The 26510-nt window shown below is 37.9% G+C and overlaps 6 protein-coding genes across 6 annotated transcripts; 1 reads left to right on the top strand and 5 right to left on the bottom strand.

The window, feature by feature from the left end:
• Positions 1–100: 100 nt before the first annotated feature.
• LOC120005830 (ATP-dependent zinc metalloprotease FTSH 4, mitochondrial-like) lies at positions 101–5790 on the bottom strand. The gene is made up of 7 exons (XM_038855677.1): positions 5341–5790; positions 4572–4656; positions 4092–4355; positions 3130–3366; positions 2920–3044; positions 1861–2337; positions 101–1371 (listed from the first exon to the last, which is right to left on the bottom strand). The coding sequence occupies exons 1-7, from the start codon at positions 5365–5367 to the stop codon at positions 454–456; spliced, it is 2133 nt and encodes a 710-aa protein (XP_038711605.1). The 5' UTR covers positions 5368–5790; the 3' UTR covers positions 101–453.
• A 1298-nt stretch (positions 5791–7088) lies between these two features.
• Positions 7089–9770, bottom strand: LOC120006515 (protein indeterminate-domain 7-like). The gene is made up of 4 exons (XM_038856574.1): positions 9654–9770; positions 9210–9372; positions 8719–9115; positions 7089–8331 (listed from the first exon to the last, which is right to left on the bottom strand). The coding sequence occupies exons 1-4, from the start codon at positions 9711–9713 to the stop codon at positions 7374–7376; spliced, it is 1578 nt and encodes a 525-aa protein (XP_038712502.1). The 5' UTR covers positions 9714–9770; the 3' UTR covers positions 7089–7373.
• A 1153-nt stretch (positions 9771–10923) lies between these two features.
• LOC120006172 (beta-fructofuranosidase, insoluble isoenzyme CWINV6-like) lies at positions 10924–14442 on the top strand. The gene is made up of 7 exons (XM_038856104.1): positions 10924–11488; positions 11622–11630; positions 12249–13108; positions 13288–13446; positions 13550–13788; positions 13876–13966; positions 14076–14442. The coding sequence occupies exons 1-7, from the start codon at positions 11293–11295 to the stop codon at positions 14271–14273; spliced, it is 1752 nt and encodes a 583-aa protein (XP_038712032.1). The 5' UTR covers positions 10924–11292; the 3' UTR covers positions 14274–14442.
• On the bottom strand, positions 14440–15719 carry LOC120006173 (2-oxoglutarate-dependent dioxygenase DAO-like). Its single transcript, XM_038856105.1, has one exon. The coding sequence runs from the start codon at positions 15455–15457 to the stop codon at positions 14549–14551; it is 909 nt and encodes a 302-aa protein (XP_038712033.1). The 5' UTR covers positions 15458–15719; the 3' UTR covers positions 14440–14548.
• Positions 15720–16241: 522 nt separating this feature from the next.
• Positions 16242–17506, bottom strand: LOC120005274 (2-oxoglutarate-dependent dioxygenase DAO-like). The gene has a single exon (XM_038854821.1). The coding sequence runs from the start codon at positions 17423–17425 to the stop codon at positions 16517–16519; it is 909 nt and encodes a 302-aa protein (XP_038710749.1). The 5' UTR covers positions 17426–17506; the 3' UTR covers positions 16242–16516.
• A 5785-nt stretch (positions 17507–23291) lies between these two features.
• Positions 23292–24466, bottom strand: LOC120005363 (2-oxoglutarate-dependent dioxygenase DAO-like). Its single transcript, XM_038854963.1, has one exon. It carries the CDS (start codon positions 24406–24408, stop codon positions 23485–23487), a length of 924 nt encoding a protein of 307 aa, XP_038710891.1. The 5' UTR covers positions 24409–24466; the 3' UTR covers positions 23292–23484.
• Between the last annotated feature and the right edge of the window lie 2044 nt (positions 24467–26510).

Below are 26510 nucleotides of genomic sequence, written 5' to 3'. Positions count from 1 at the left end.
TGGTGTTATGTTTTTTCACGTGTGTCCAATTTCAGCAATCTGACAGCTCCTACGGCTAATAGGTTGGTAAGAGTTGAAAATTATTCTCTAAAATGAAATCTGCAGCATATTTTTTATTAGATATCATTCTCTAAAAATTAATGTGACATTATTGTTAAAACGGTAGAACCTAACCATGCAAGAACAAAAATGAGTGTTTAACAAAGGAGAAAAAAAAAAAAAAAAAAGAGGAAAAAATCTCCCAGTTTGCTAAAAATAACATCTACACTCGCACGGTTCCACGAGCGCCATGTAATTCACGGACTGCTTTTTCGGCCAATTTACAACTCAAACCTTACCGGCAGCCATCAAATTACAATCCTTCTAGACAGAGGCTTTCTAGAACAACAACTATATACTCAAAAGTGTTCTTCAATTGCCACGTAATCAAGAGGTAATACCAACCTCATCATGCTAAGACCCAACAGGAGCAACGCCTGTGGATTTGGCTGCCGCAGTTGCAGTTGCAGCGGCAGCGGCCACAGCAGCAGAGGCAGCCGGATTAGGGGTTGAGGGAGGCACTGGGTTGGACTGTGAACCCCTCTGAGCTGTAACTATCTGTTGATGCTCCGGTTGCTGGGAGTTAACTTGGGCAAGTAGAGCCTTGATCTGACTTCCACTAAGTGTCTCGTGCGCAAGCAAAGCATTTGCTAGTGCATGATGCTCCTTGCTATGTGTGGTAAGAATGGTTTTTGCATTATTGTATGCCCTTTCTAGCAAGTGCTGCACCTCTTTCTCAATAAGGAGCCTAGTCTCAGTGCTCATGCTCTTTCCATTGTCATCATAGTTGTGGGTGACGAGCCCAACTTCTCTACTCATGCCATATTTGGTAACCATGGCTCTTGCAAGTTTAGTAGCCTGCTGGAGATCAGAAGACGCACCTGAGGTAACTTCATTCTCACCGAAGATGAGCTCTTCAGCAACCCGGCCCCCCATGCAAACATCCAGCCGGGCAAGCATCTGCTTCCGGGAAATACTTGTCTCGTCCTTATCAGGCAGTTGGGCAACCATGCCGAGGGCCATTCCTCTGGGAACTATTGTTGCTTTGTGAACTGGGAGCGCCCCATCTGTGTGGATAGCCACGAGAGCGTGGCCACCCTCATGGAAAGCTGTGAGCTTGCGTGACTCATCTGAGATGACAGCAGACTTGCGTTCACTTCCCATCATGATCTTGTCCTTCGCATACTCTAGATCAGCCATAGTTACTGCTTTAGCACCATCCATTGCAGCCTTCAGAGCGCCTATGTTAACTAGATTCGCAAGATCAGCGCCTGAGAACCCAGGAGTCCCTCTTGCAATGATCATCAAATCAACATCATCTCCCTTCAATACCTGTAAATTTGTAATTATAGTGAGATGAACATCCACGCAAGTATGACTAAGCACGATGATATTTAAATGACCTAACAGTCAGCCAAACTTGTGACTCCTATGGTTTCAGAGGCACCCTACTTAGACAACTAAAACTTCTCACTTTATCCAATTAAAATACTGTTTGTCCTCTACAAACTCTAACTGAATATTGCACTCTGAATGGCAATGGCCCTTGCCCATACTGCAATTTGGACATGCCAACTTTGTTCAGACTGCAAGTACCATATGGGTCCACCAAAAACTTAATTAATCCTACACAAATACATGACGACAGCCTACAACAATGCATAGGAAAGTATGGAAGTTCTCGATGATATCCAAGCCAAAACTTAAAATAATCAGTGAGATCAGTCTATAAAAAGACCAAAGACCGCCAGAGCATATTGCCAGCCCAAAATCAAACTTCCAAAAGACACTTAAATTTCTCAAGCATGGGGGAAGTCATACCTTTGACATGTGGGATTCCAGAATCTGTCTCCGCCCTTCTACGTCAGGATTAGGAACAACAATGTGGCGGTCAAACCGTCCAGGTCTCACCAGTGCTTTATCCAGTGATTCTGGAAAATTTGTAGCAGCTATGACAATGATGCCCTCATTCTGCTTAAATCCATCCAGTTCCACGAGCAACTGGTTCAAAGTCATCTTCATGTACTGCTGGTCCTTTGGATTACGGCTTCCTCCTATGGCATCTATCTCATCAATAAATATTATACAAGGTGATCGCTTCTTTGCAGCAGAAAAAAGATCCCTCACCCTGCGGGCACCAACTCCAACAAACATCTCCTCAAACTCACTGCCACTGCACGAGAAGAAGGGAACCCCAGCTTCTCCAGCAATGGCTCTGGCTAACATGGTCTTCCCAGTGCCAGGTGGGCCTACAAGCAAGACACCTTTTGGAAGCTTGCCACCCAAACGAGTGAACCGCTGTAGCAAAGAAAACATACAATCAATTTAAGAGAAGGGAAATTTGCTTAGAGTCTTGAAGAACGGGAAGGTAGGTGCAATTCAACAACAATAATTACCAATAAATTTAATGTTCAAGACCAAATATAAGAGCCACACTGTACGAGTACAGTTCAGATAGACAAATTTAGTAACAGATAACATTTCATGATCCACATGTAAATTCCGAGGTGTAACCCCATCTGTCAATAATAATTTAATTTTAAACATCATCTACCATTAATGATCATAATGTGATATGAATATATGATGAAAAGCTAGGGGCTAACCTTTCTAGTCAATAAATTAGGTCTGACACTACGTATCCAACAAAAAAGTTCACACTACAAAGCTCGCATCATTAAAATATAAGTATCCAGACAGAAGTTATAAAGCATAAGTCGATATGTTCTGATAAATCAATTTTGACAGAGGCAATTAAGAAAATTCCAACATTGAGTATGCGTGTGGGTTTTGTACCAAACAATAGTCAGGTTTCACAGAGATCATAATGTTCAACATAACACTATTAACACATGCTCGCACAAAGATAGGGGCAATCACCTTAGGATCTCGAAGATAGTGGACAATTTCTTCCAGCTCAGCTTTTGCTTCATCAACACCCTTAACATCACTAAATTTTGTATTGGATTCCATGCTAGGTTGCACCTCTTCATTCAGACCAAGTCCTGAAAGGGTAAACTAACAACAGTTTGAAAACATATCAATGCATCTGAACTGCAACACACATGAGCATACAAGTCTTGTGATTACCTTTACCAATCCCTCTATCCTCAATAAGCGCTCCTACACCAGATATCAACAGAAATGCTAGTGCTATAGAGCGAACTGTCCGCCACAGCTGCTCTTTAAAATGACTTCCTTCTGAAGCCACCATATGAATTGGGGCATCAGCAGTTCCAAGAATCCCACCCTTTGAGGGTTTCCCCACATTCTTAAAAGCAGCAAGGCCTCCGACACTTTCTTCATTGCTTACAGAGTAGGCAAGACCTATGAAATTTATACAAGAATCAACTCTAGTCAAATAAAAGCACGCATTGCTGTCATTTTTTACCAGGCCTACCAGGTAGCATAACAGCAACCCAATATGAACAAATGGACTAGGAAGGAAATATAATGCAGGAAGCTATAGTCAGGCAAGCAAATACGCCCAGAAAGGAAATTTCAACAAGAATAAGAATGGCAACTCATGCTGTCATGCACATTCAGTCCTGCAAGTAAAAAGGAAAGGACAAACTGCAACACTACTGTTAGTGGGAAAAAAAAATGTAACTTCACCCTCATGAGCACCATAGGTATTCAGTATTCTTATTTCTCAAGACAAATCATAAACAATAGAATATATCTGATCAGTAAACAGCACCCGTGCACAAGGCTCCCACAGTGGGTGGGGTAGGGGACATGCAATGTATGCAAACCTTACCCCCACATAATATGTGGAGAGGCTACTTCCAAGAATTGAACCTGTGCGTTGTGACCTCTAGTATGCACCCTTGAAACTCTACGATTGGACAACATATTTGTCTGTGAATATATCTGATTAATAACAAAAACTGATTTGGTAAAGAGCCTTTTTTTAGTAACAAAAAATAATCTTTGTTACTTAGCTTTGAAAAAAAGATCAATGTTACCTGACCAGCATTACAAGAAAACAAAGAACAACTCACTACATAGTAGGCAATAATAATAACAGATAAGAGAAAGAAAATGATCACCTCTCTGCAAGGTCTTTAGCAACTCACTGCCGTCTAGCCTGTTCACGCTTACCAAGGCTTTAACATATTCAGAAAGTGCTGAAGGGTTTGAATGCAGTGATGGCTGACTTTCAAATAGTCTTATCACCTCTTCCGGATTATTGCGATGGTAAAGTTCTTTAAGATTAGCAACTTCGCTAGATTCATCTGCATCACGCACCCTGCGAGCTAAACTGCCAACATAGCTTGACCGAAACCTCCGTTGGGCATTTAGAAGCCCATTCCCTGAACAAAAGAAGTAAAGAATGTGTAGTCACAATGTAAAACAAGACAAGACGAAGATATTGCAGCACCATGTACTTGTCAAGGAAAAAACGAACAAGTACACACACACACAGAGACAAATACAAGAGGCAAAGAAAAACAAAGTGAAAGAAGTAATTGCTATTGTTAATGACACGACCCCACAGCCATCATAAGAAGACAGCATAAAATTCATACCTTGAAGTCCGAACTTGCTAAAAGGAGAAGATGTATTGACAAGCAAACTTTTGAATTGCCTCAGCTCTAGTTGATGCCTTGAGACCTGTGGTAACATAATGTAAGAGCTTGAATTAGAATAATGTAAGCAGGGAAAACAAACTTTTTAACACAATAATTCCTTTATAACAAATTGTCAATGGCCTCAGCATAATATCCTAACAACTAAGTTCCACAACAACTACTAAGCCAGCTACAAAACTCATCCACTATAAACGTGCCCATGTACTGCCTATGCAATAAAAAGGTAAAGGTAAATGTAAACAACACCCATGCATAAGGCTCCTACTTCTCATATCATCAATATTTAAACTTCAATGAAAGTCGAGAAGAGTCTTCCAAATACAAAACAAAAAAGAATAATGCAAAAATACCAGCTTGCCCATTAGAGCAGTGAACAGATTCAATAAAGCATAGTTACCGATAGTTGCCAAACACAACTTCAAGCAATCAAATGCATTGCCCAAAACTCAATCTTATGGACAACTATGCTGCGGTACCTCCTCTATTTTATAGATAAAGTGGGGGACTGAATTGGAGACAAAATTCAGAACTAGAATCAATAACATTTGATTGTGAAAGACCAAATAGTCAAATACCCAATACCTCGAGATGATATTGTAATTAGGGTTTATTGTCATCCCATGAATTGCAAATTTTACTTCAATATAAAATCGATCAGACAAAACCCAAGTATAAGGAATGAAGCAGTAAAGATGCTGAAACTGACCTGTTTGATTAGGCGCATCCAAGCCATGGCTTGTCACGATCCCCCAGAAAAAAAAAAAAGTAGCGATCTTTCCAATCGTAAGTCTCGGCACAAACTCCCTTCCCCCTTCTCTCTTATGTAGGCGACGGCGACGTGGAGTCGGTGAGAGGGATGTTTGATTGGGGATATTTGGAGCGTTCGAGGGCACCTATATCCAGAACCAGAGATAAGCAATTCGTGTCTGCGATGTTTGTTCTACTTGTGCCCCCAAATTATAACTTGCGGAAGGGTACCGAAGTAAAAGTCGGTTTTGCCCGTAGTCTCTTCCCCCTCTATATTTATGTTTTATTTAAGATAATAATTCATTAACCATAAAACATCCCAATATAAATCACCAGAATAAAATCTAATGCCATCTCAGGAAGAAATTAACAACTGAATAAATGCTGCCATCCCCCGGCCGCCGCAGCCGCCTCCGCCTCCTCCGTACCTACTAGGCTTCCAAGTTCCAACTACAGCCATGAAACGAGTTCCAACTAATTCACAACTGAAGAAAGAAAAGAGTACATTGGGATGAGATTGAAAAGCAGTGATACAAAAAAAAGAGACTGCACCCTCTTTCGAGCAAAGTTGTGCCCAATTGTATTTGATGTTGCGTATCCCGAAAGCACCATTTTAGGCAAATTCGGAATAAATATGCAAATTCAGTAAGCATACTAAAACTGTCCTTAAAATAGAGAAACAGGGAAGACAAAACATCATCATCAATCATGTCCTTTCCCGAGACTATCATTGTTAGAACAGCCCAACCCATAATTTTGGCGGGCTTGAGATGTTTATACTTTGTAGCCCAGGTCTAGTGATCCAGCCCAGAAGAGCTCAAGTGCATGCCCATGTCTCTTGTAATGAAATTTTAGAGCCCAATTCAGGTGAGGCTCCACGAGCCAAGCCCTAATTATCTCTTTTAGAAGAGAATAGAGCCTCAAGTCTACTGAGAGAGTGAGAGAGATGATATGATAGGGATACGGATTCGACTGAGTACTAGTACACAGTAAAAGCTTCAACTACCTCGGGATTGAAGCCACAGCATCTCCTCTATGACCTTTACTGATCCAGTACAAGTAGCACATCCAAATCTGTACACATGGTACTATCATTTATTCTTCTTCTTTTCAGGCATCAATCACATTAGTAGAAATCAAGATGGTGATACGTCTCCTACTGCACAGTAGCATGTCTTTGAATATTCTCCACTCCAGTAGCCCAGTTGAAAAGACTAAAAGAGTTGTTTCTTCTCAATGGACTGGCAGGAGGTTCAGACTCATCACTCATGAAATGCAAGATATGTTCCTGTTTCGCTCTCATATATTGGGAGAACTCTGCATTTCACATACTCTTGTGGAGAAGAAGAGTTTATTTGCGAAGTGATACTAAGTCTTACTCACATTCATGATATTCTCCTCATACAACTATACAAGTTAGATGGGGCTTACTCCCACGTCACTTGGCTCAACAAATAATTTTCGTAATAGTAATTATGACCCAAATCGAATGTTCCATAACAAATAAGTACTCATATAATCACACCCAAAATTTTTTTGTTATATTGGTCGGGGCCGGCGGGTTGTTGAGATTTGGTCTCATGCAATCCATAATATCTGATCAAGTCACATATATATATACACAAAACATATCACATTGTGCAACTTCCCTTTTGTCCCCTAAATAATCTATGAAAATATAATGGTACATGACGTGACAGGAAGATGGAGCAACTGTGTTTTTATATACATACATGCATCCATTCACATAATTAATTATTCTACCTTCATCAGAGTGTGTTGAATTTTTAACATAGCTAAAGAAGAACACTATTCATAACCAGAGTAACAGTGAAATGAAAAGCATACTATTTAACTTTACACCCTTGATCCATACAAATTAAGAATGCCAAGAAATTAAAAACTCCGTATCTCTCTCTCTCTCTACAAAAGGAGTACTCGAAGTTGAACAGAAGGAAAATGGTGGAAGAAATAAAGTTGATCCACAAGCAGCTAATGCCAAGGTGTTTGGTTTTGATTCTGCTGCTGTTGTTCACGTGCATAAGAAGAGTTTATGCGATCGAGATTAACCATACTTAGAAACTCACTGTGAGAAAATGCTTTTAGACCAAAGAAATCCCTGGTCAAACTATCATCACTTCTGCTTAGTTGAGATTCTGCTGATTTTGAAGTACTGTTACTTTCCAGAAACTTGCTATCTTTTGATCTTTTTTGATTCAACAGCCCAATGAAAGCCTGACCAAAAGATGGTGACCCATCAAACCCAGAAGACAAAGAAGTCATCATATCATGGAGAAATGAAGAAGAAGGGGCTGCAGTGTTTGCAGTTGCTTGTTCCATGAAACCAGAGGCAGCTTTATTCGGGACAAACCCACTTTCACATGAGGACAAACCCAGACCACCAGTAGTACCAGCAGTTGTTTGATCAGACATGTGAACTTGGTGGGGCCTATGAACTGCTGCTGCAGGTGATGGAGAGGGTTTGCTGCTGCTCATAGTCACACCCATTTGAGCTGCCTTTTGCAGCAATGCAGTAGCAGACATGTGTGGGAAAGCTGTTGGTGTTTGAAAGTGAGATTGTGTAGGATTAGGGTTTGGGTTCTGGTTCTGGTTTGCTTGGTGCCCAAATGACTGGAGATCTAAAGTGCTTGATGAAAACAATGGTGAAGAAAGACTAGTCTGTGAGGGGTTTGGGGCAGCAGCAGCAGCTTCTCCAGCTAACCATGGTGGGATGTTATGAATAACATTATCTGGTTTTTGATTGAAAAGATGGTTGTATTCTGCTTCTCTTTTGACTGGTAATGCTCGGAGGACATGACCACCATGGGTGTTTAGTTGATGCAAATTCATTAATTGGGACCCTGATGTGCCTGGTTGGTTTGTGATTGCTCTTGCACTCTCTTTAGCTAAAGCATCACAGAAGGCTCTGTGAGTGATGAAACTGTCCCTCCTGTAAAAATTAAACAGTCACAAAAAGAAGGAATCAAAATGAGTTTTTTTTTTTTACATGCAAGTAACCATTAAATCAATTAGGCACCCAATAGAGCTGGTTACAAACCCAGATAAGGGGATTTGTCAAAACAGATGACTAACAAGAATCCAAAGAAAAACCCTGAATCAATAATTCAATGCTGTAAACCATAACGTGAAGCTTTGGTTTTTGGGAGAGAACAATTCAGCAGAAGCTTAAAAAGTCGTTAAGTACCCGATTGAATGTATGGATTTTCTCTTCTTTTGAGGCATTCTGCTAACATTTATACTATTGAACACGAAATGAAATTAAACAATCATGAAAGAAATCTGGTCGAACTCTGGATTGGATATTAATATATATTACCTTGAGAAAAGGGTGCCACAATCACATCTATATTCTCTGGTGCCACAAATCTTGAAGTGGGCTTTCCAATCCGTTTGAACAGCATATCTCTTTGAGCACTTTTCACACTTCCACTTCTTCTCACCATGCTTTCTGCAAAAGTGCTTCTTGATCCCTGTAAGGTCTCCCAGGGCCCTTGATGGGTTATGGTGCACACATGTTGTTTCTGGGCACAAATACACTTTCTTCCTCACCTCTTTGTTTGTTCTTTGCTTTAGCTTCCATGGCAAGTTGTGTCCTCTTCTATGAAGCTGAAGGTTCTGTTCTCTACGAAACCCTTTGTTACAGATCTCACACACATATCTGTTTGTTGCCAAAAGACTTTTTGGAGATAAAGCTATCACTTCTGCATCTGGGTCTGATTCAAAACCCAACAAAAGTTGATAAAAGCATGAACTTTAAAGGGAAAAAAGTGAGAAAAATAGAGTTGGGTTTGATTTGAAATTATTAACCTGGGTTTCCTGGTAGCCCTCTTTTCTTCTTTGCTGGTGGCGCTTCTGCATACTCAGAACCAATTTCAATTCTTGAACCTGAAGAAGCACTTACTTCACCAGATGCAGACGTTAAATTTGACATACTCTCATCCATCATAAAACTTGTGGATGATGAAACAAACTGCAAGGTTCATCGATACCATATATATGTTAGCTTTGTTACATCTTTGACAGGATCTAAGTGGGGAAACCCTAATTTAGAAAAGGTAGGAATGGCGGAAAATGATAAGACTAATGAAAGCTGATTTCAGGGTTCTCAAAAATTTGACCAAAGATCCAAACTTTTGGTCAGTTTGATCAGTACCCTTGAAGATAAGTGAGGTGCAAAGAAGAACTAGAAACAAAAGCAGAAGATAGTAATACAAATTCTTAAGTGGATTTTAGCACCCCAAATATACCTACCTTAAAGCCATCAGTCTCCTTCAGGGTTCCAAAGACAAACTTTGGTTGTGATGAGTTCATACCAACAAAGAAGATCCAATAAAAGCTAGCTACAAAAAGTGGGTTGTATGTATAATTTAGTCAAAAATAAATAAAACTGACAGAGAGATGTGAATGAGAAATGATTCCTTTTAACTCACAGTACTTCACCGACTCCTTCTGTCATAAACCAGGCTTTTTATTAGGAAAAAATAAATTTGATAAATTGTCTAAGTGTTCGGTGATATTCTTAAAACTTCTAATTTTGAAGCGGATTCGCTAACGTATTTAGGTCTTAGGGTGAATTTTTAAGATAGCGTAATTATTTGAAGCCTCGGATTATTCACTTTTGTCTTGCCATGAAAAGTAAATATAAAAGCAACAGAGTGAAAAAGAAAGACTAATTAAGGCTTTTGAAGCAAAGTTAAAAAAAAACGATCGATCAACATAGAGAGAGATGCAATAATTAACAAGTTGATTGAAAAAGCAAAATATCTTTTCTCTCTCTGTGCACTTATTACAGTAATACTAGCATGATTGGTTCATTGATTGAATTCCAGCTGACATGCTTCACGGCTTTATATTTAATTATATTTGGTTTGTCTTTATTTTGACTTTAGCATGTTTAATTAATCATTAATTTCACATCACATCACTCATATATATATATATATAATATAATATGATCCTCAGCTCATCATTCTTCATTTTAATCATGATCCTCTATTTTTTCTTTTGTAAAGTTTATAAGCTATAGAATATAGATTCACCATAATCATGATCCTCCTTTCTGTTCCAACATAAATATATATAAATATATATATATATATATATAAATACAGTAATTTTATAGAAATTCAGTGTATAAGTGTCACATGAATGTTATCTGAACTACTCGTTCGTGATTCGTGACATGAGCTTACTTCAAACTTGAAAGTAGGTGAAGCAAATTGCACGTCAAGACATCAGTCAAATTGAACCGACAAATCAGCTGGGCTATTTTTGATAATGGGCCAACTCCCATACACATATAAGGAGCCCGAGTCACATGAAAGTGTTCAAAACTTACAGTTTAGGCTTATTGTCGGCCCTTTATTGGGTGTTGGGCCGATAAGTGATTGTAAGTGAAAAGTCATGGAACAAAAATGGGCCGTGTTTTCTGGTTGGGGTCACTTCTGATTCGCTTCTTCGAATGACGATTCCAACAGTGACTTCCACCACTAGGCACAAACAAAACGAAAAGCAGAAATTGGTAATCAAAGTGGGTTTCTTTCACTTTTTTTCTTAGTTGTGATAATCATCTCTAATGGCAGCTCAGCATCAGCATTGGTACGTTTGCGAGCTAATAATTTAGAATATATTCTCTTTCACTCCACCAAATCATGTGGGAGCATGAGGATTTCTAGTGGCGAAAACCCAAAAAGAAATCACTAGTGGTTGGCGGAGGATTAAAAATCTGGACAGTTTGGCGTATGAGTTGACTAATCAATCGAGGTCTTTTTTTTTTGGGTCAGTTGTTTCGGAGTTTATTGTTTCAGGTTCTTACACTGTTTAAACCCTCTTGTATATATGCCTTTCTTGATGTTAATGTTCTGCAGTCCTAGATTGTCTAATAGACAACATGGGTTTATTCAAAATTTTGTTTTGGGGGATATTTTGTGTTCTGTTGCTAAGGAGTGGAATCGGAATCGGAATCGGAATCTCTGGCCCCCACTATTCTGAGGAGGATTTCCCAGCTCTTGAGGTAACAGGGTCATCAAATAAGCAACCTTACAGAACCTCTTATCACTTCCAATCACCTCAGAATTGGCTAAATGGTATAGGTCTTTGCTGTCTTATTTAGTCTCATTATTCAATTTAAACATTTGAAATTATATATTTTGATATTTGTTTTATCATCTTGCATGTTCTGATTGTCTGATGACTACTGGGGTGCTATTGACCAAGCAGATCCTAATGGTACGTTTGTGGATTAATCCCATCTTGGCTTTTAGTTGTTATCTGCTCATGTATGTTTGGATACTGCACAAGGAATTGTAGAAGAAAATTTGGCCGTAGAAAACAAAGACTATTTGGTGTACTGATATTCTGATAATCAAGTAATATAGTCCATTCATGAAATCCTAATATAATTCAATATATACTATAATTGCCCATTCTTCCTCGTCATCCAAACTACCATGAGTCATGCTAAATTTCTTTTTCGAACAAAAAAAAGAAATTTCATCCCATTTGGCTTGGCAATGCATTTTTAGTGATGCAAGTTCCAAACAATGTCAATGACATTCAGTCTCTTGCAGGGCCTGTAGTATTATAAAGGAGTTTAAATTTTAATATAACCGATTACACTGAGGTAATGCTGTTAAAGGCACTTGTTTTGATTCGGAATTTTGTTACTATGAAATTTTTGAAATCCGGTTATCCTCATTAGATGGGAACCAAGCACCAATATCCAGGATGGTACTCCCACATATTTTGTTTGACCTAGCCTTTAATAGTGAAAGCTCTAATTTATAGCCAGTGAAACAAGTTTTAAATAGTGTCAATGACATAGTTGTATACTTGTATCTTTTGCAGGACCAATGCATTATAATGGAGTATATCATTTGTTCTACCAATACAATCCACATGGAGCAGTTTTTGGAGATGGTATGGTATGGGCACATTCTGTATCATATGATCTTGTAAACTGGATACATCTCGATCATGCCCTTTACCCAACCGAACCCTATGACATCAACAGTTGCTGGTCTGGTTCTGCAACAATCCTTCCAGGAAATAAACCTGTTATCTTATACACAGGAATTGATGCCAACAAATGTCAGGTGCAGAATTTAGCAACCCCGAAGAATTTATCTGACCCTTTACTTACAGAATGGGTGAAATTTTCTCAAAATCCCATCATGATTCCACCAGAAGGGGTTGAGCCGGACAACTTTAGGGACCCGACAACTGCATGGCAAGGGCCTGATGGGAAATGGAGGGTAGTTGTTGGAGGCCACTCCCATAGATATAATCGAGGAATGGCAATTCTGTATCATAGTGTGGATTTTTTCCATTGGACCAAGTATCAAGATCCTCTGTACTCGTCAGAGGTAGAAGGAATGTGGGAGTGTCCGGATTTTTATCCTGTGTATATTAATGGCACAAATGGAGTTGACACTTCAGATTTAGGCCCTGATGTTAAGCATGTCATGAAGGCAAGCTTTAATTCTCATGACTATTATGTGCTCGGAAACTATATCCCTGAAAAGGAAAAATTCTTGCCCGAGACTCATTTTACTGGAGGTTTTTTGGACTTGAGGTATGACTATGGAAAATTTTATGCTTCTAAGACATTCTTTGACAATGTCAAAAGTAGGAGGATTCTATGGGGCTGGGTGAATGAATCAGATAGCACAAAAGATGACATCCAGAAAGGATGGTCTGGACTTCAGGTATGTTAAAAATGCAGAAGTTCAAGTTCCTTCGACTTTCAATTTGGAAATGAAATCCTCCTGTATGTCCTGGGATCCTATAATTCCATTTTCCTAGTTCATTTTAGTACCTCAATCTAACCTTAGCTTATTGGCATATGTAATGGTCTTCTATTGAGGTTCTGAACTCTGCTTTGCAGTCAATCCCTAGGCAAGTCTGGCTTGATACAAGAGGAAAGCAATTAGTTCAGTGGCCAATTGAAGAAATTGACGCACTTCGCGGTAAGCGAGTCAGCATCCATGAGAAAAAGCTTAAAAAAGGGTCAGTTTTTGAAGTTTCAGGGATCACTGCTTCGCAGGTGAGTTTCAGTTTATACTCTACAACGTTGTCTTGCTTTCATCCAGCTTGTCATGGCAACCATTTGTTTTAATAATAAGAGATATTGCTTACGGCATTCTCAGGCTGATGTTGAGGTTGTGTTTGAATTGCCAAAATTGGAAAGGCCCGAATTCATTGACACTAGTTCAGTTGATCCTGTACACCTCTGTGATAACAAACATGAACCTATCAACCACAGGTTTGGGCCGTTTGGTTTGTATGCTTTGGCAGCAAAGGACTTGACAGAACGAACCTCCATTTTTTTTAGGATTTTCAGGGGACACAACAAACATGTAGTTCTCATGTGCAGTGATCAAAGCAGGTTTTTTCTCCGGACTTTTTGTTACTTACCCATTAGTTCACCTAATCAAAACCGTGTTTTCAATCAATAATGCTTGCAAATTAACAGGTCATCGTTGAGAAAAAATATGGATAAGTCCACATTTGGAGCTTTTGTAGACGTTGATCCTCAGCAAGAAAAGATTTCACTAAGAAGTTTGGTGCGTTCACTAGTTTTTCCCCATCGTCTTCCTGCTTGCCTTTTGTGTCTGAAATACTCTAACTGTTTGATTATTTTCTTTTTAACATATTTATGTTCCACTTATGCAGATTGACCACTCAATTGTTGAGAGTTTTGGAGGGGGTGGGAGTGCCTGTATCACCTCAAGAGTCTATCCAAAGTTAGCAATTGATGATGAAGCTCACTTGTTTGTTTTTAACAATGGTACCATGAATGTAACAGTCTCAAAACTGAATGCCTGGAGCATGAACAGAGCCTTGATCGGTCATCAAGATAGCCTAATTTAGAGGGCATATGGCCAAAAGGAACTTCAGAACAATAAGGCATTTGTACTTTAATCAAACCACATATGTATTTGTTCAAGCCATTGGAATAAGATCTACTGGCCTAGATTGCTGTCTTGAATTTGTATGTGTACTTGATTTAAAATTTATAAAAGCAACTATCTTCATATAACTGAATACATCAGTGATCTCTGATTGTGAACGTAAATACTGTAAGTTTTATTCTAATAGTAAAGCAACTGCAGAGCTTCACCATTTTGGATTACAGAACTAACTGCTCATTCACTTTTGGGATTAATAAGCATATCAGGAAGGCTGTCACTGGTTTTAAATTTATCCGTGAATCGGAGCTTCCTATAATCTTCCCAGGTGAATGGAACATAGAGACGAGGATGCTGATCGTCCACCAGCTCCGGCGGTGCTTCCACTGGTCCATCTCTTGGTCCCAGGAGGAATGAAGCAATAGAAAACCTAATTGTGGCTTCATTGCATTTCACTCTGTGCTTCACATTGCATAATCTCCCATTGCTCCAAGCAGTAGCAATATCTCCAAAATTAACAACAAGGGTTCCTGGCAATGGATCAACAGGAACAAATTCACCAGATTTGTTCATCACTTCAAGACCTCCCACATTTTCATCATCCTGAAGAATGGTTAAGAATACTGAATCCGAGTGCATCTGCACCCCCAAAGAGCCTACAGTTTCAAGGCTGAAGTGGTACCTGTTCATCCTGAACATCATCGGCCACCCCTCAAACAAGCCACCATTCACCCCCATAAGTTTAGCCAACTTTTCTAATATTTCCATAGCCAGATCATTCACCAACAGAGCATAAGACTCTAATACCTTCCTTTGATGATCAGAGACATCAAGCTGAGAGCAAAAGTTTTGCATCGCTTGTGAGGAGCCTATGTCAAAGAGCCCCAATGCCTCGTAAAGAGGGTTTCCTTTGCTGAGTCCGATATAGCCACTGCTGACTATGGCAGGGATATTGCGTTGCTTGATTTCAGTGGGAAGGTCGAACAGAGACCTCACCACTGCCTTCATCTCTGACATTAGTGAGATGGGTATGTTGTGATTCACTAACCTGAAACAACCCCATTCCTCGCATACCTCCCTCAATAGTTTATCGTATTTTCCTGGAAAGTTTTGCAGATCAAGTATTGGGATACTGCTTTTCTCCATTGCTTCCTGATCCTTGATGCTCTTCTTCTCCCCCCTTATAAAGATGGGATCTTTCTTTATTAGAATAATCCCGCATACACACACACTTTGCCTCACCTTCAACACTGCCACTCACACTACACTTGACAATTCACACTCTTTATGTTTGACTCGCTTTACTCTCTTCACCATAAGAATATAAGATAGAAAAGAAGATAAAGATATCATAGACTTTGAAACTTATTTTGGGTTGGATGTTGCTTCAACCGACAAGTGGGCTTCATTGCAAGCCTTATTCACACGGAGATTAATGTGAGAAATGGAAAGAGAAATTTCGTCTAATTAAAAATAAGCCTTATTGATTTATGATGAGGAACTACGGGCGGCGCTGTGGTTCACCTAAATCTCAGATACTTGGGTCACCTTACCCTTCTTAAATATTTGATACAAAGAGTTTAACTTGGTCCCTCATTTGGAAGGATTCATTTCCAGCCGACTCAAATACCCTTGAAATAAGCATTATTCAAGCAGAGTTTAAAATCGATTTGCAATATGGGAACCACCACTCGGTCAAGTTGTTGGACTCTCACCAAGTGTCCACGAGTTCAATAATGATAGGAATCCTAGCCATAGGTATCCCAGTTATCTCAGTTACTAGGTTGTGGGTAAATAATTTCATGTATATCATATGGGACATATGGAGCTCGTAAATTCTTTGAAAACAAAACAAAACAGTACTGCCCAACATCAACAATACAAATTTCAATCAAGATTGATACCAATATTACTGTAAATGGCAATAACATAGAGCATCAACATAACTGGAAGCAATATCCATTACACACAAACGTTCCATTACATTGAAATCAACATGCATGATTTGAGTACAAGCACAGCAGCTCTTATAGCTGCCAAATAACACTCCATAAAAGCACTAACACACACAGAAGTTAGAACATATTAAAGCACCTGAAAAATCTCACAATAACAGGCATATGGAAGTGCAGAACTTCCTATTATTCATTACACAAGTTGTAAACACAGAAATGCATGGAAACCCAGTACTTCACCATTCTGCACTCATGATTTTATAGGATGAGCAAGTACATGGACAAGGCCACCTTCCCAGGGATCTTTCGACGCGTATTGACGAGTCCTGTAGTCCTCCCAGTTGAAAGGAACATAGAGACGCGGATGCTCATCACTCACCAGCTCTGCTGGTGCTTCCACCGGTCCGTCCCTTGGTCCCATCAGAAATGAATTAATAGAAACCCTCCCTGTGGTTACCTTGCCTATCACTCTGTGCCTCACATTATGGAATCTCCCATTGCTCCAAGCAGTAACAAAATCTCCAAAAATGACTAGAGGTCTTCCTGGCACTGGATCAACAGCAACATATTCACCAGTTTTGTCGTTTAGTATTTCCAGGCCAGCCGAATCATCATCGAGGATGGTCAGGAAGCTGTCATCTACGTGCGACGGAAGCCCCACACAGTCAGAGGCTATAGTTTCAGGGGTGAAGTTATACTTGCTCATCTTCAAAAACATTTGCCAATCATCAAATGAGTGCCGGTAATTCTTCACTCCCAAAATCGCAGCCAACTTTTCCATTATTTCAACAGAAAGAGCCATCACGGACTTGGAATAAGACTCAATTACCAGCTTCCTTTGATAATCAGAGACATCAAGCTGAGAACAAAATTCTTGCACAGCTTGAGGAAATACTACGTCAAACATAGTCAGGGCCTCGTGCTCCTTGAATGTGCCGTAGCCACTCCATCCTAAAGGGGTGGTGTTGCGTTGCTTGATTTCGATAGGAAGGTCGAACAGAGACTTCACAACTGCCTTAAACTCGGACATTAGTGAGATGGGTATGCTGTGATTCACTAACCTGAAACAACCCCATTCTTCCAATGCCTCCCTCAGAACTTTCTCGTCGTTTCCTGGAAAGTTTTGCATATCAATTACTGGGATATTGTTTTTCTCCATTGCTTCTCCTACAAATTCTTTTCTGATATCACATTGCTACAAGAAGAGGTAGATTTAAAAACAATGACTACAAGAGATATTTGGTTTGTGGGGAGACCCACGCATTTAAAGTAGAGATATGGCGTGCTACTCATCACCGCATGTCATTTGTCGTGAAGCTTGGCCAGCCATTTTCATTTGTGATGGAGACCATTTAAGTGGTCCGAAAATAACGTGTAGTACATCAGTTTGGTAGTTCGTGGAAGCTCAACATATTTTAAATCAATAGAATAATTTTATTTTCACTTTTTTATTCAACAATTCATTGTCCAAAATTTATTGTTTTAATATAGATTCTATTATTTTTTAACGCATGGTCTAGAATTCATTATTTTAGTTCTGAATTCATTTGTTTTTGAAATTCCATTAAAAAAAACAATGGAATTAAGATTTACCGGATAAAACTCGTCGATAATGGATCTTGTTAGAAAGAGTTTTATGTGTTGATTTTAAATATGTAATTTTTTTAAAAATCTAATATGTATTTTGAGAATTAAAACATTTTAAAATTTCGTTTAAGAGACTTGGACTCCCATAAATTATCACTATATGGATGACATAGCATTACTGATGGTATGTTACTCTGCAATGCATGTCATTGTCGGGAAGCCCATCTTAGCGACGTGGAAATCATTTTCGGACCATTTATGGTATGTATACGGAAAAAGATTGGCTGGAATTATTCCACCAATTTCACCAAATCTGCACCATTGAATGGTGGGGTGTAGTGTTGTCAAATTCAATGCAATCATGCATTGAATGGTAGAGATTTGGTGGAATTGACTTGACTAATTCCAACCCCCCCTTCCCATGCTACTCTGCAGTGCATTCATTGTCAGGAAGCCCATCGTAGCAACGTGGAAATTGGAAAGAGATCATTACGACAGACTAAGACACATCAGCGCATATATGTCATTTCTCGTGAAGCCCATTTTATCTTGCCAGAAATGTTGGGCCTCCCGGGGCCCATGATTAGTCTAATACGTAAGAAGTAGTTGCATGCTCGCGTTTCACGCGACACATAATTAATTTAAAAAATAAAGATTTTTGATAATTTTTTGATACTTTGTTACCATGATGAACTACAGAGATTGAATTATAGAAAATGAAGATAATTATGAGATGAACAAATAACTACAATACCTTTTTCTCAATATGTTAAGAAATAATTTTCTAAGAGGGAGCGAAAAATTTGATGCATAAAGAAAAAATATTCTCAGAGTTTAACAATTATTGTTTGCGTTGGTTTTTTGAACAAAGTTGTAAAATAACTAAAAAACATCTCATAAATTCTAAATTCTATAGAAAATATAGCGCACCTCCTTTGTCTCCTAGTTTTTACATCTCATTTATTATTGCTTCTTATGTCAACAAGCCACAATTTTTCATACTATGTCAATAAGCATATATAATATATAATTTGTACGATCATCCACTAAGGAATTATCTTATACGAGATCATTGGGATCATCCTCTATGAAATCTCCTAAGAATGCATCCTAAACTGGATATTTTTCATCATCAGGGTTTATTGAATTGTATAATTTGGTTGTTGTTTGACAACTAATTCCATGATTTGTAGGGTCATATCGTTAGGAATTTTGTTGAAACTGTTCATTTTTCCCATTAAGTTTTTGTAGAATCTCTTAGAACTTTATTGTGATCTTGTATATTTTTGTGTGTTATTTTATACCTATATTGTGAATATGTTTCATTTAAGCTTTTATCTTTTTGTTTTTCTATGCAATTAATAGGTCATAATTGATATGACTATTTATTGTATTATTAAATATGAATTTAAAATTATTTGTATACTATTAACTGTATGTGCTTGTGGGTCATAAAGTTATTCAATATATTTATCTTTTTCTTTTGTCCGTTACTTTTTGTTTTTGTGTAGGTTTTTTTTAGAAGCATCCACGTGGCACCAAATAGAAGCCTTTTGGATCCTCCATTATATATATATATATATATAGATTGATGATTAGGAAAATTTTAATCACACCTCAATGTAGACATCCCTTATTAAGTGTAACCCATGAAATTTTAAATTTTTACAAATACATCAAAAATATCTAAAAACTAAGATATTTTAGAAGTGTGTCCCAAGACAAAACATAGCAAAAACAGGGGTTACCAGGCACACTTCAAAGATTTATTACCAAGACTGGTCGACTCCTTGTCTTCATCTCATGCCCTGTAAGTTCACTTTAGCTACAACACATGCCTTTTGAGCTTTTTTTGTAATTTTTGCTTGGATTAGTATCACGATTGTCTATAACTTCATCGTACACGGGTTTTGATCTTCTGCAACATGATTTCCTTTGTTTCAAAGTTTCATTTGTTTCGAATCTTGCACTGTGCACCTTATTTGTCCAGTTGAATGACATCTTTAATTATACGCCTTTTCGTCTCTGGTTAGGAAGTTGAGAGTAGATTCGAACCTAAAGGATGATGTCTATGGGGAATATACTGAAAAGTTTGCCGATGTGAGGATCCTTAGCAATCAAAGCTGTTGTAGATCCAGACCCAATGCTTTGAAATCCACCGTGCTTGCAAGGCTGTCGTGTAGATCCAAGCAGTTGCGATGTGCGTCGGTCTTCCTCTACTCCCCTCCATGATCTATAGCAAGCTTAGAGGCACGCAAATCCCTTTTTTTGTTTTCGTCGTTTGGGCGGAAGAACTACACAGCACACACTTCGTTTCTTGAAGACTTAGGGGGGGTGGGGTGTTATTAGCTGAGAATTAGAAAACACAAAGTCAATGCATAGTCAATGAGAATTGAGGTGTGTTTAGTGAACAATGGAGTGTGATTAAAGTTTTCCTAACACTTTTTATTAGGCCCGCTTGATTTTGGGCATTAGGCCCAGCCTCCATCTCAATTGTCTACCGTCAATCCATGGACAAATCAAAGTGTCCCAAGTGTGTGGGCAATGCGCTTAATTATATACTCCTCTTGATTTTTAAATTTATGAAATACCGTTGGGAAATATGATTCTCATTAAAATCGAATCTTAAACATATATATACCTAAGAGCAACTGTAGTAGTGGCAATTTGCTAGGGAATGAATGGAGAAAAAGGGAAATTTGCTTGGGCATGGGTGAACAAATGGATACAACAGTGACATTTTATTGGCTTATTTTTGCTAAGTCAAGTGGTGGCATGGAGCTTGCTTTGCTCATATGTTGACTTTTTTTTATCATATTTGGGACCCACCTCAACTATCATACTCACAACTACACAAAGATCTATGTTGGGTCTCACCTCTATTACATTAAAAAGCAAGCCAACAAATTTACATTAATATATCAATATATTTTGTTGCCCCAACCACATTATCAAAATACCCAAACACATCAATAAAACACATACTTCAATGCATTTTATTGACCCCAATAAAATCACACCATTGTGATTACTCTAATCCATCAAGTCACCTCTTATTGGTTCCACAACAGAAGTTGCACAACACTCATTCACTTTGGGAAATGATAATTGTTAAAAGAGTTATAATTTTTTTTTTAAATATCATTGAGAAATATATTTTTTATTGGAATCAAATTTTAAACACATATATGTCTAATTTCTTTTTTAATTTATCATGATATCAGAGAGGAAGAGACAACAAGTAAATAATTGATTGATCCCATCCCAAGGGTCCATTTGACATGGTAGACCCCAATTGATCTGATAATGGCGCACTATCATCACATCAAATAAAGTTTCGAAATGATGGGCTGCCATCCGGGTCCCTGCAGTATGACTGATTGTCCTCTCATATTATTGAAGCCTATCTTTGTGATTTCGACAAAGATAATATAATTTTTCTATCCAATATAGAATTTAATCTTTATATAAATTTATGTATAATTTAAGGGCTTTGTTATTAACACCCCTTTTTTTCTATTTAAACCCCCTTTGAAAATACAAGTTCAAACTTTAAGGCAGCAATCATTCACAAATTAATGTATTATGACAGAGCAAAATAAACAAACGAGAAATATGGCTTAAAGGTAAATATTTGATTATCAGTGTTGCCATACTTTTGATGCAATCACAACCTTACATTACATTGCCAACTTTCTTTCTAATACGATGGTTGTAGATTGGGATCAGGTACACAACACGCAAATCCAACGGCCATGATGCCATGTGGTTGTCAGGCGTTACTAAAGTGCTAGACAAACAATTTTTCTTTTCAAAAAATATATAACAAAATCTATGCTAAAAAATTTTTTTACGTGCAAGTAATGGACGGTCTTATAATAAATTGATAATTGTTATAATAAATTAGTAATTATTATAATGAATTAATTATCCATTCTGAATAAATATTAAAGTAAATTAATAACTATTATAAATAATAAATTAACAATTCTTATAATAAATTAATATTTATTCATTTATAGTTGTAATAACTTATATTTAATCCAATATAAATAATCTCTAATCCCTAAAGATAATATTTTAATTAGTTGACAAATATAACATAAAAATAGTTTTGATATGTTGATTAGTCCATTACCCTATTAGTATTCTTGGGACGCCAATAAGAAGAAGAGAGAGAGTGTGTGTGATGGGTGGTTCAAATTCCTTGATACAGTAATATAATGATGATCTTGGTAGGTAAATAGGTAGAGGTAGGGTGGGGTGCTTTGGAATAAATTTACTTTCTCCATAATTCATGCCCTGGCTTTGGAGAGGGTGCATGGATAAATATCCGGTAAAACTTGATTGACGAGTTGAGAATATTTTGGACAGAGTATGTTAATCTATTTTGTGGTTATGGTCATACATGTTTCATATATAACTCACTGAACTTCTAGGAATCCGATAGACCAGCACCACTTCAGAACTGGATGACAATGTCAAACATGGGTCATTTCATGGCTTCAAGGTACAATGTCATGTTACACCTTCTTAGTTCTGAACAATGTTTGACATTTTTGCCACTGCAATCAATGCCTCCCTTGTCGCATCAACATGTTACTATCACTATTGAAACAACTTATACAAAACAACATGTTACTATCATTTTGTCCAGATTGCCTTAATAGAAGGTTACCCAATGTCTCCCATTATGATTCAATGATTTACACACAGGTATGATTGCGTAGCTGCATGAGTTACACCTTATACGAAACAACTTGCATCATGCATTCAATGTAGATGTTCTATATTTTCTTTCGAAACCATTGTATTATAATTTACATTATTGTAAGAGTGGTGAAAGATTACATTGAATATTTGAATCATCACATGAATCATCTATTTTTTAGAAATAAAGACAAAAACGTCACTCCCTCTCTTATTTTGTCACATCAATAATCATTTTTTTAAAAAATTTTAGACAAAAAAATTTAGATGAAATTGTAGAAACAAAAAAAAAAAGCCTCATTTTTGTTTAAAATTAGATGAATTGAAAGTTCATCACGGGGCAAGCTAAAAGCTAGCCAGCAGCTGCCGACATTTGGATGGATGAGTTGTACGATTGGCAGTGTTGAAAAATAGCATGGAAATGACAATAGAGGTGCGTGCATTTTGAGCCCAAATGTCATGTGCTTTAGCTATTAATTGCAACTTTTGAGTGTGTCAGGTCCAGTCGTTGACCATGTCTCAGTTGGGGTCATTTCATAGTGGTAGATAGGGGTGTAAGAAGTAAAAACAGGGGGTGAGAATAGTTGCGCCGATAATTTAATCTTATTCGATATTTGAAAATAATATGATATTAAGTTTATATAATATAATTTTTCTATCCACTGTATAATTTAATCCTTACATAAAATGCTATATAATTTAATTCTATCTGATATTTAAAAATAATATATCTGGATTATCCCTAATTAAAATATAAACATCAACATCAACATGATTTTAGTACAAAGTACAAACACAGCAGCTCTTATAGCTGCCAAATAACACTCCATAAAAGCACTCACACGCATAAAACAACAGCGGGCATATGGAAGTTCACAACTGCCGCATTATTCATTACAGAAGTTTGCTTAGAAAGTACTATTAATTTATAGGATGAATCAGTACATCGGCAAGGGCACCTTTCCAGGGATTTTCAGAAGAGTACTGAAGAGTCCTGTAGTTCTCCCAGGTGAAAGGAACATAGAGACGCGGATGCTCATCATTCACAAGCTCCGCCGGTGCTTCCACAGTTCCATCCCTTGGTCCCATCAGAAATGAATTAATAGATACCCTCCCTGTGGCTTCCTTGCCTCTCACTCTGTGCCAAGCATTGTGGAACCTCCCATTGCTCCAAGCAGCACCAAAATCTCCAATGATGACTAGATTGCTTCCTGGCAATGGATCAACAGCCACATATTCACCTGATTCTTTCTTCATCACTTCGAGGCCAGCCACATCATCATCGATTATGGTCACGAAGCTTACATCTGTATGCATGGGAAGCCCCACGGAGGCTATAGTTTCTGGGTTGAAGTTGTATTTGCTCATCTTTATATACATTTGCCAACCATCAAATGAGTGGTTCCCAGTATTCAATCCCAAACTGGTAACCAATTTTTCCATGATTTGAACAGAAAGAGCCATCACAGACTTAGAATACGACTCAATTACCTTCCTTTGATGATCAGAGACATCAAGCTGAGAACAAAATTCTTGCACAGCTTCCGGCAATACTATGTCAAACATAGTCATGGCCTCATGCTCCTTGAATGTGCCGTAGCCACTCCATTTTAGAGGGGTGGTGTTGCGTTGCTTGATTTCGGTGGGAAGGTCGAACAGAGACCTCACAACTGCCTTCATCTCCGACATTAGTGAGATGGGTATGCTGTGATTCACTAACCTGAAACAACCCCACTCTTCACACGCCTCCCTCAAAACTTTCTCGTATTTTCCGGGAAAGTTTTGCATATCAATTACAGGGATACTGTTTTTCTCCATCGCTTCCCCTACAAATTCTTTGCTCATCACCTTGCTACAAGTTTATAATAGATGTATCGACAAGGACTACTGGTGATATTTAATGAAGCCAACGAGTTTCATTTATAGTAGAGATGGTGTGCTACTCATCGACGCATGTCATTTGTCGTGAAGCCACCTGTAGGTGCCAAAAGTGATATGGCCTCACCTGGTCACATAACGACAAGACGAGCTGGATTGTCTAGGCCCCCAGGTTAACTATCACAGTTAGGCCCAAACCTAAAAGCCAATCTTTAGGTCCATATACAATCTTTACATCATTGCTACGTAATATAAACAGTATTCTGACACAAAAACTGTCATATTCTCTGACATTTATCTACAGGATCTTTATAGCTTTATAGACTGGTCACTTTATTATGATCTTTCCTTAGCATGATGGAACTAGGTATCAAAGCATCTGCAGGTGTTGGCGACCCGGTACAGTCGCCAGAGCATAGTAATGGCGACGCCACATATAAGCGTCATTACTCGGACTACCTCACTCATAAAGCAGTTCTTGTCAGTCCAATCTACAGCCGATATTTATAGGTGTGACTGGTTCACATCCTTAGGTATAACTTTCTCTCATATACGTATCTATTCATTAAATACCGCCTACAATACTTCCATACTTTCATCAACACCTGTCTTAATTATGACATATTGTTACTTTATCGCTTACCCTGACACAACCGGGATAGTAGACTTTTTATACACTTCCTTCATACAATTTGGTCTAATAGTATAACTGGAATGGACATACAATTTCCGAGGTCGATCCTCGTTCTCTATAAAGGCCCCCCTCTTTTCATATTGTGGGGGATCGAACGTTTTTCAAAACAAACTGGACAACACAACAAAAACACTTTCTACCAACTCTAGAGAATATCTATTCAGACAAAACACCTAAGACTATAGCTGGTCTTCCATCTCTGACGAGTACTAACTTGATCGTCGGAGCCTCCACGACCGGCACCCCCCAAGCCGGTTAAGGAGCTGTCACGATTTGCTTTGTTGTGAAACTTGCAGGATCCAAGGCTGCAAACAGACCCCACAGGAAGAAAGATTGACCTTTCAACTATTGTAGAAATCTGCTCCTACACCACCCATTTCTATTTGTTTACCTACAGAAGTGATTATTGGGATCCCAGTCATCACAGTAAACAATCATATCCCTTGATCAAAATTATATGTGTTTATAATCTAGATGGCATAAGCAGAAGTGTGGGAGATCATTTAATATAAAATGCTCCCCTACACTTCTCCTCATGCCACTTAAATTATGGACATGTAGTGCTTCCAATCCCTTGATTGATATGCATCAGATTTTATGGACCCCTACACTTACATCAATCAATGACCAAGTAATAGGAAATTACATGAAATTATGACAATTCGCACATCTATTATATAGGTTTATATTGGATGAAATTTTTTCTCCATATATATATTTTTTTAAATCAGGAGAGGAGATGGGGTTTGAACTCGGGGTTTGAAATTACATACGATTCAACTCGTCATCTGAATCACTCAAGATTCGTTAATTTTTCATTAGATTGAACAAACATATTATTGTAAGCCCATATCAAAGAACCGATTGAATTTGGGAAAATACGCGCAATTCACATTCTAATTCAATGACTCAAATTCAAATTATTGCATTGATATCATGTGATGTAGAAAATATTTGGAGAGAATAAGCCAAGCCGACACAATCACGTGGAGAATTAATCACTTAAAGATTCATTTCAAAAACCACCACCCGACTATGCCTTGATGAGACGATGTCTTTAATTGAACTACACACACATACACACACACAATAGTGAAGTGAATAATTGAACTATACACACACACACAAAGCAAAAACACCTATGCATCATATTCCCTAAATCAAAATGATATATGTTCATAATTTTCTCATCGATAAACTTATATAATTTAGGTGGTAAGCCAAATAAACATGTCATATAGATTAAAAAAAAAAAGAATTATTAAAGAAATCATATAAACATATCATATGTTTATATAAGTTTATGGATGTGTAGTGCTTCTATTTCCTAAACTTCCTCTATTTTAAAAACTTACTACAGTGATTCTCTATATAT

Source organism: Tripterygium wilfordii, chromosome 9 (assembly GCF_013401445.1).
Source record: "Tripterygium wilfordii isolate XIE 37 chromosome 9, ASM1340144v1, whole genome shotgun sequence".
Lineage (NCBI taxonomy): Eukaryota > Viridiplantae > Streptophyta > Magnoliopsida > Celastrales > Celastraceae > Tripterygium > Tripterygium wilfordii.
The sequence above is the reverse complement of the archived record's forward strand: the minus strand, read 5'-3'. Positions and strand labels throughout refer to the sequence as shown.

Bases quoted from the DNA above. Each gene is read 5' to 3' on its own strand.
- LOC120005363 (XM_038854963.1), bottom strand. From the start codon at position 24,408: ATGAGCAAAGAATTTGTAGGGGAAGCGATGGAGAAAAACAGTATCCCT.
- LOC120006173 (XM_038856105.1), bottom strand. From the start codon at position 15,457: ATGGAGAAAAGCAGTATCCCAATACTTGATCTGCAAAACTTTCCAGGA.
- LOC120005830 (XM_038855677.1), bottom strand. From the start codon at position 5,367: ATGGCTTGGATGCGCCTAATCAAACAG. The intron at 4,657-5,340 runs GTCAGTTTCAGC...ATGTTACCACAG, and splicing joins GGATGCGCCTAATCAAACAG to GTCTCAAGGCATCAACTAGA. The intron at 1,372-1,860 runs GTATGACTTCCC...ACAAATTTACAG, and splicing joins TGGAATCCCACATGTCAAAG to GTATTGAAGGGAGATGATGT.
- LOC120005274 (XM_038854821.1), bottom strand. From the start codon at position 17,425: ATGGAGAAAAACAATATCCCAGTAATTGATATGCAAAACTTTCCAGGA.
- LOC120006172 (XM_038856104.1), top strand. From the start codon at position 11,293: ATGGGTTTATTCAAAATTTTGTTTTGGGGGATATTTTGTGTTCTGTTG. The intron at 13,109-13,287 runs GTATGTTAAAAA...TCTGCTTTGCAG, and splicing joins AAGGATGGTCTGGACTTCAG to TCAATCCCTAGGCAAGTCTG. The intron at 13,447-13,549 runs GTGAGTTTCAGT...CGGCATTCTCAG, and splicing joins CAGGGATCACTGCTTCGCAG to GCTGATGTTGAGGTTGTGTT.
- LOC120006515 (XM_038856574.1), bottom strand. From the start codon at position 9,713: ATGAACTCATCACAACCAAAGTTTGTCTTTGGAACCCTGAAGGAGACT. The intron at 9,373-9,653 runs GTAGGTATATTT...TGAACCTTGCAG, and splicing joins AGGAGACTGATGGCTTTAAG to TTTGTTTCATCATCCACAAG. The intron at 9,116-9,209 runs GTTAATAATTTC...GTTTTGAATCAG, and splicing joins AGGGCTACCAGGAAACCCAG to ACCCAGATGCAGAAGTGATA.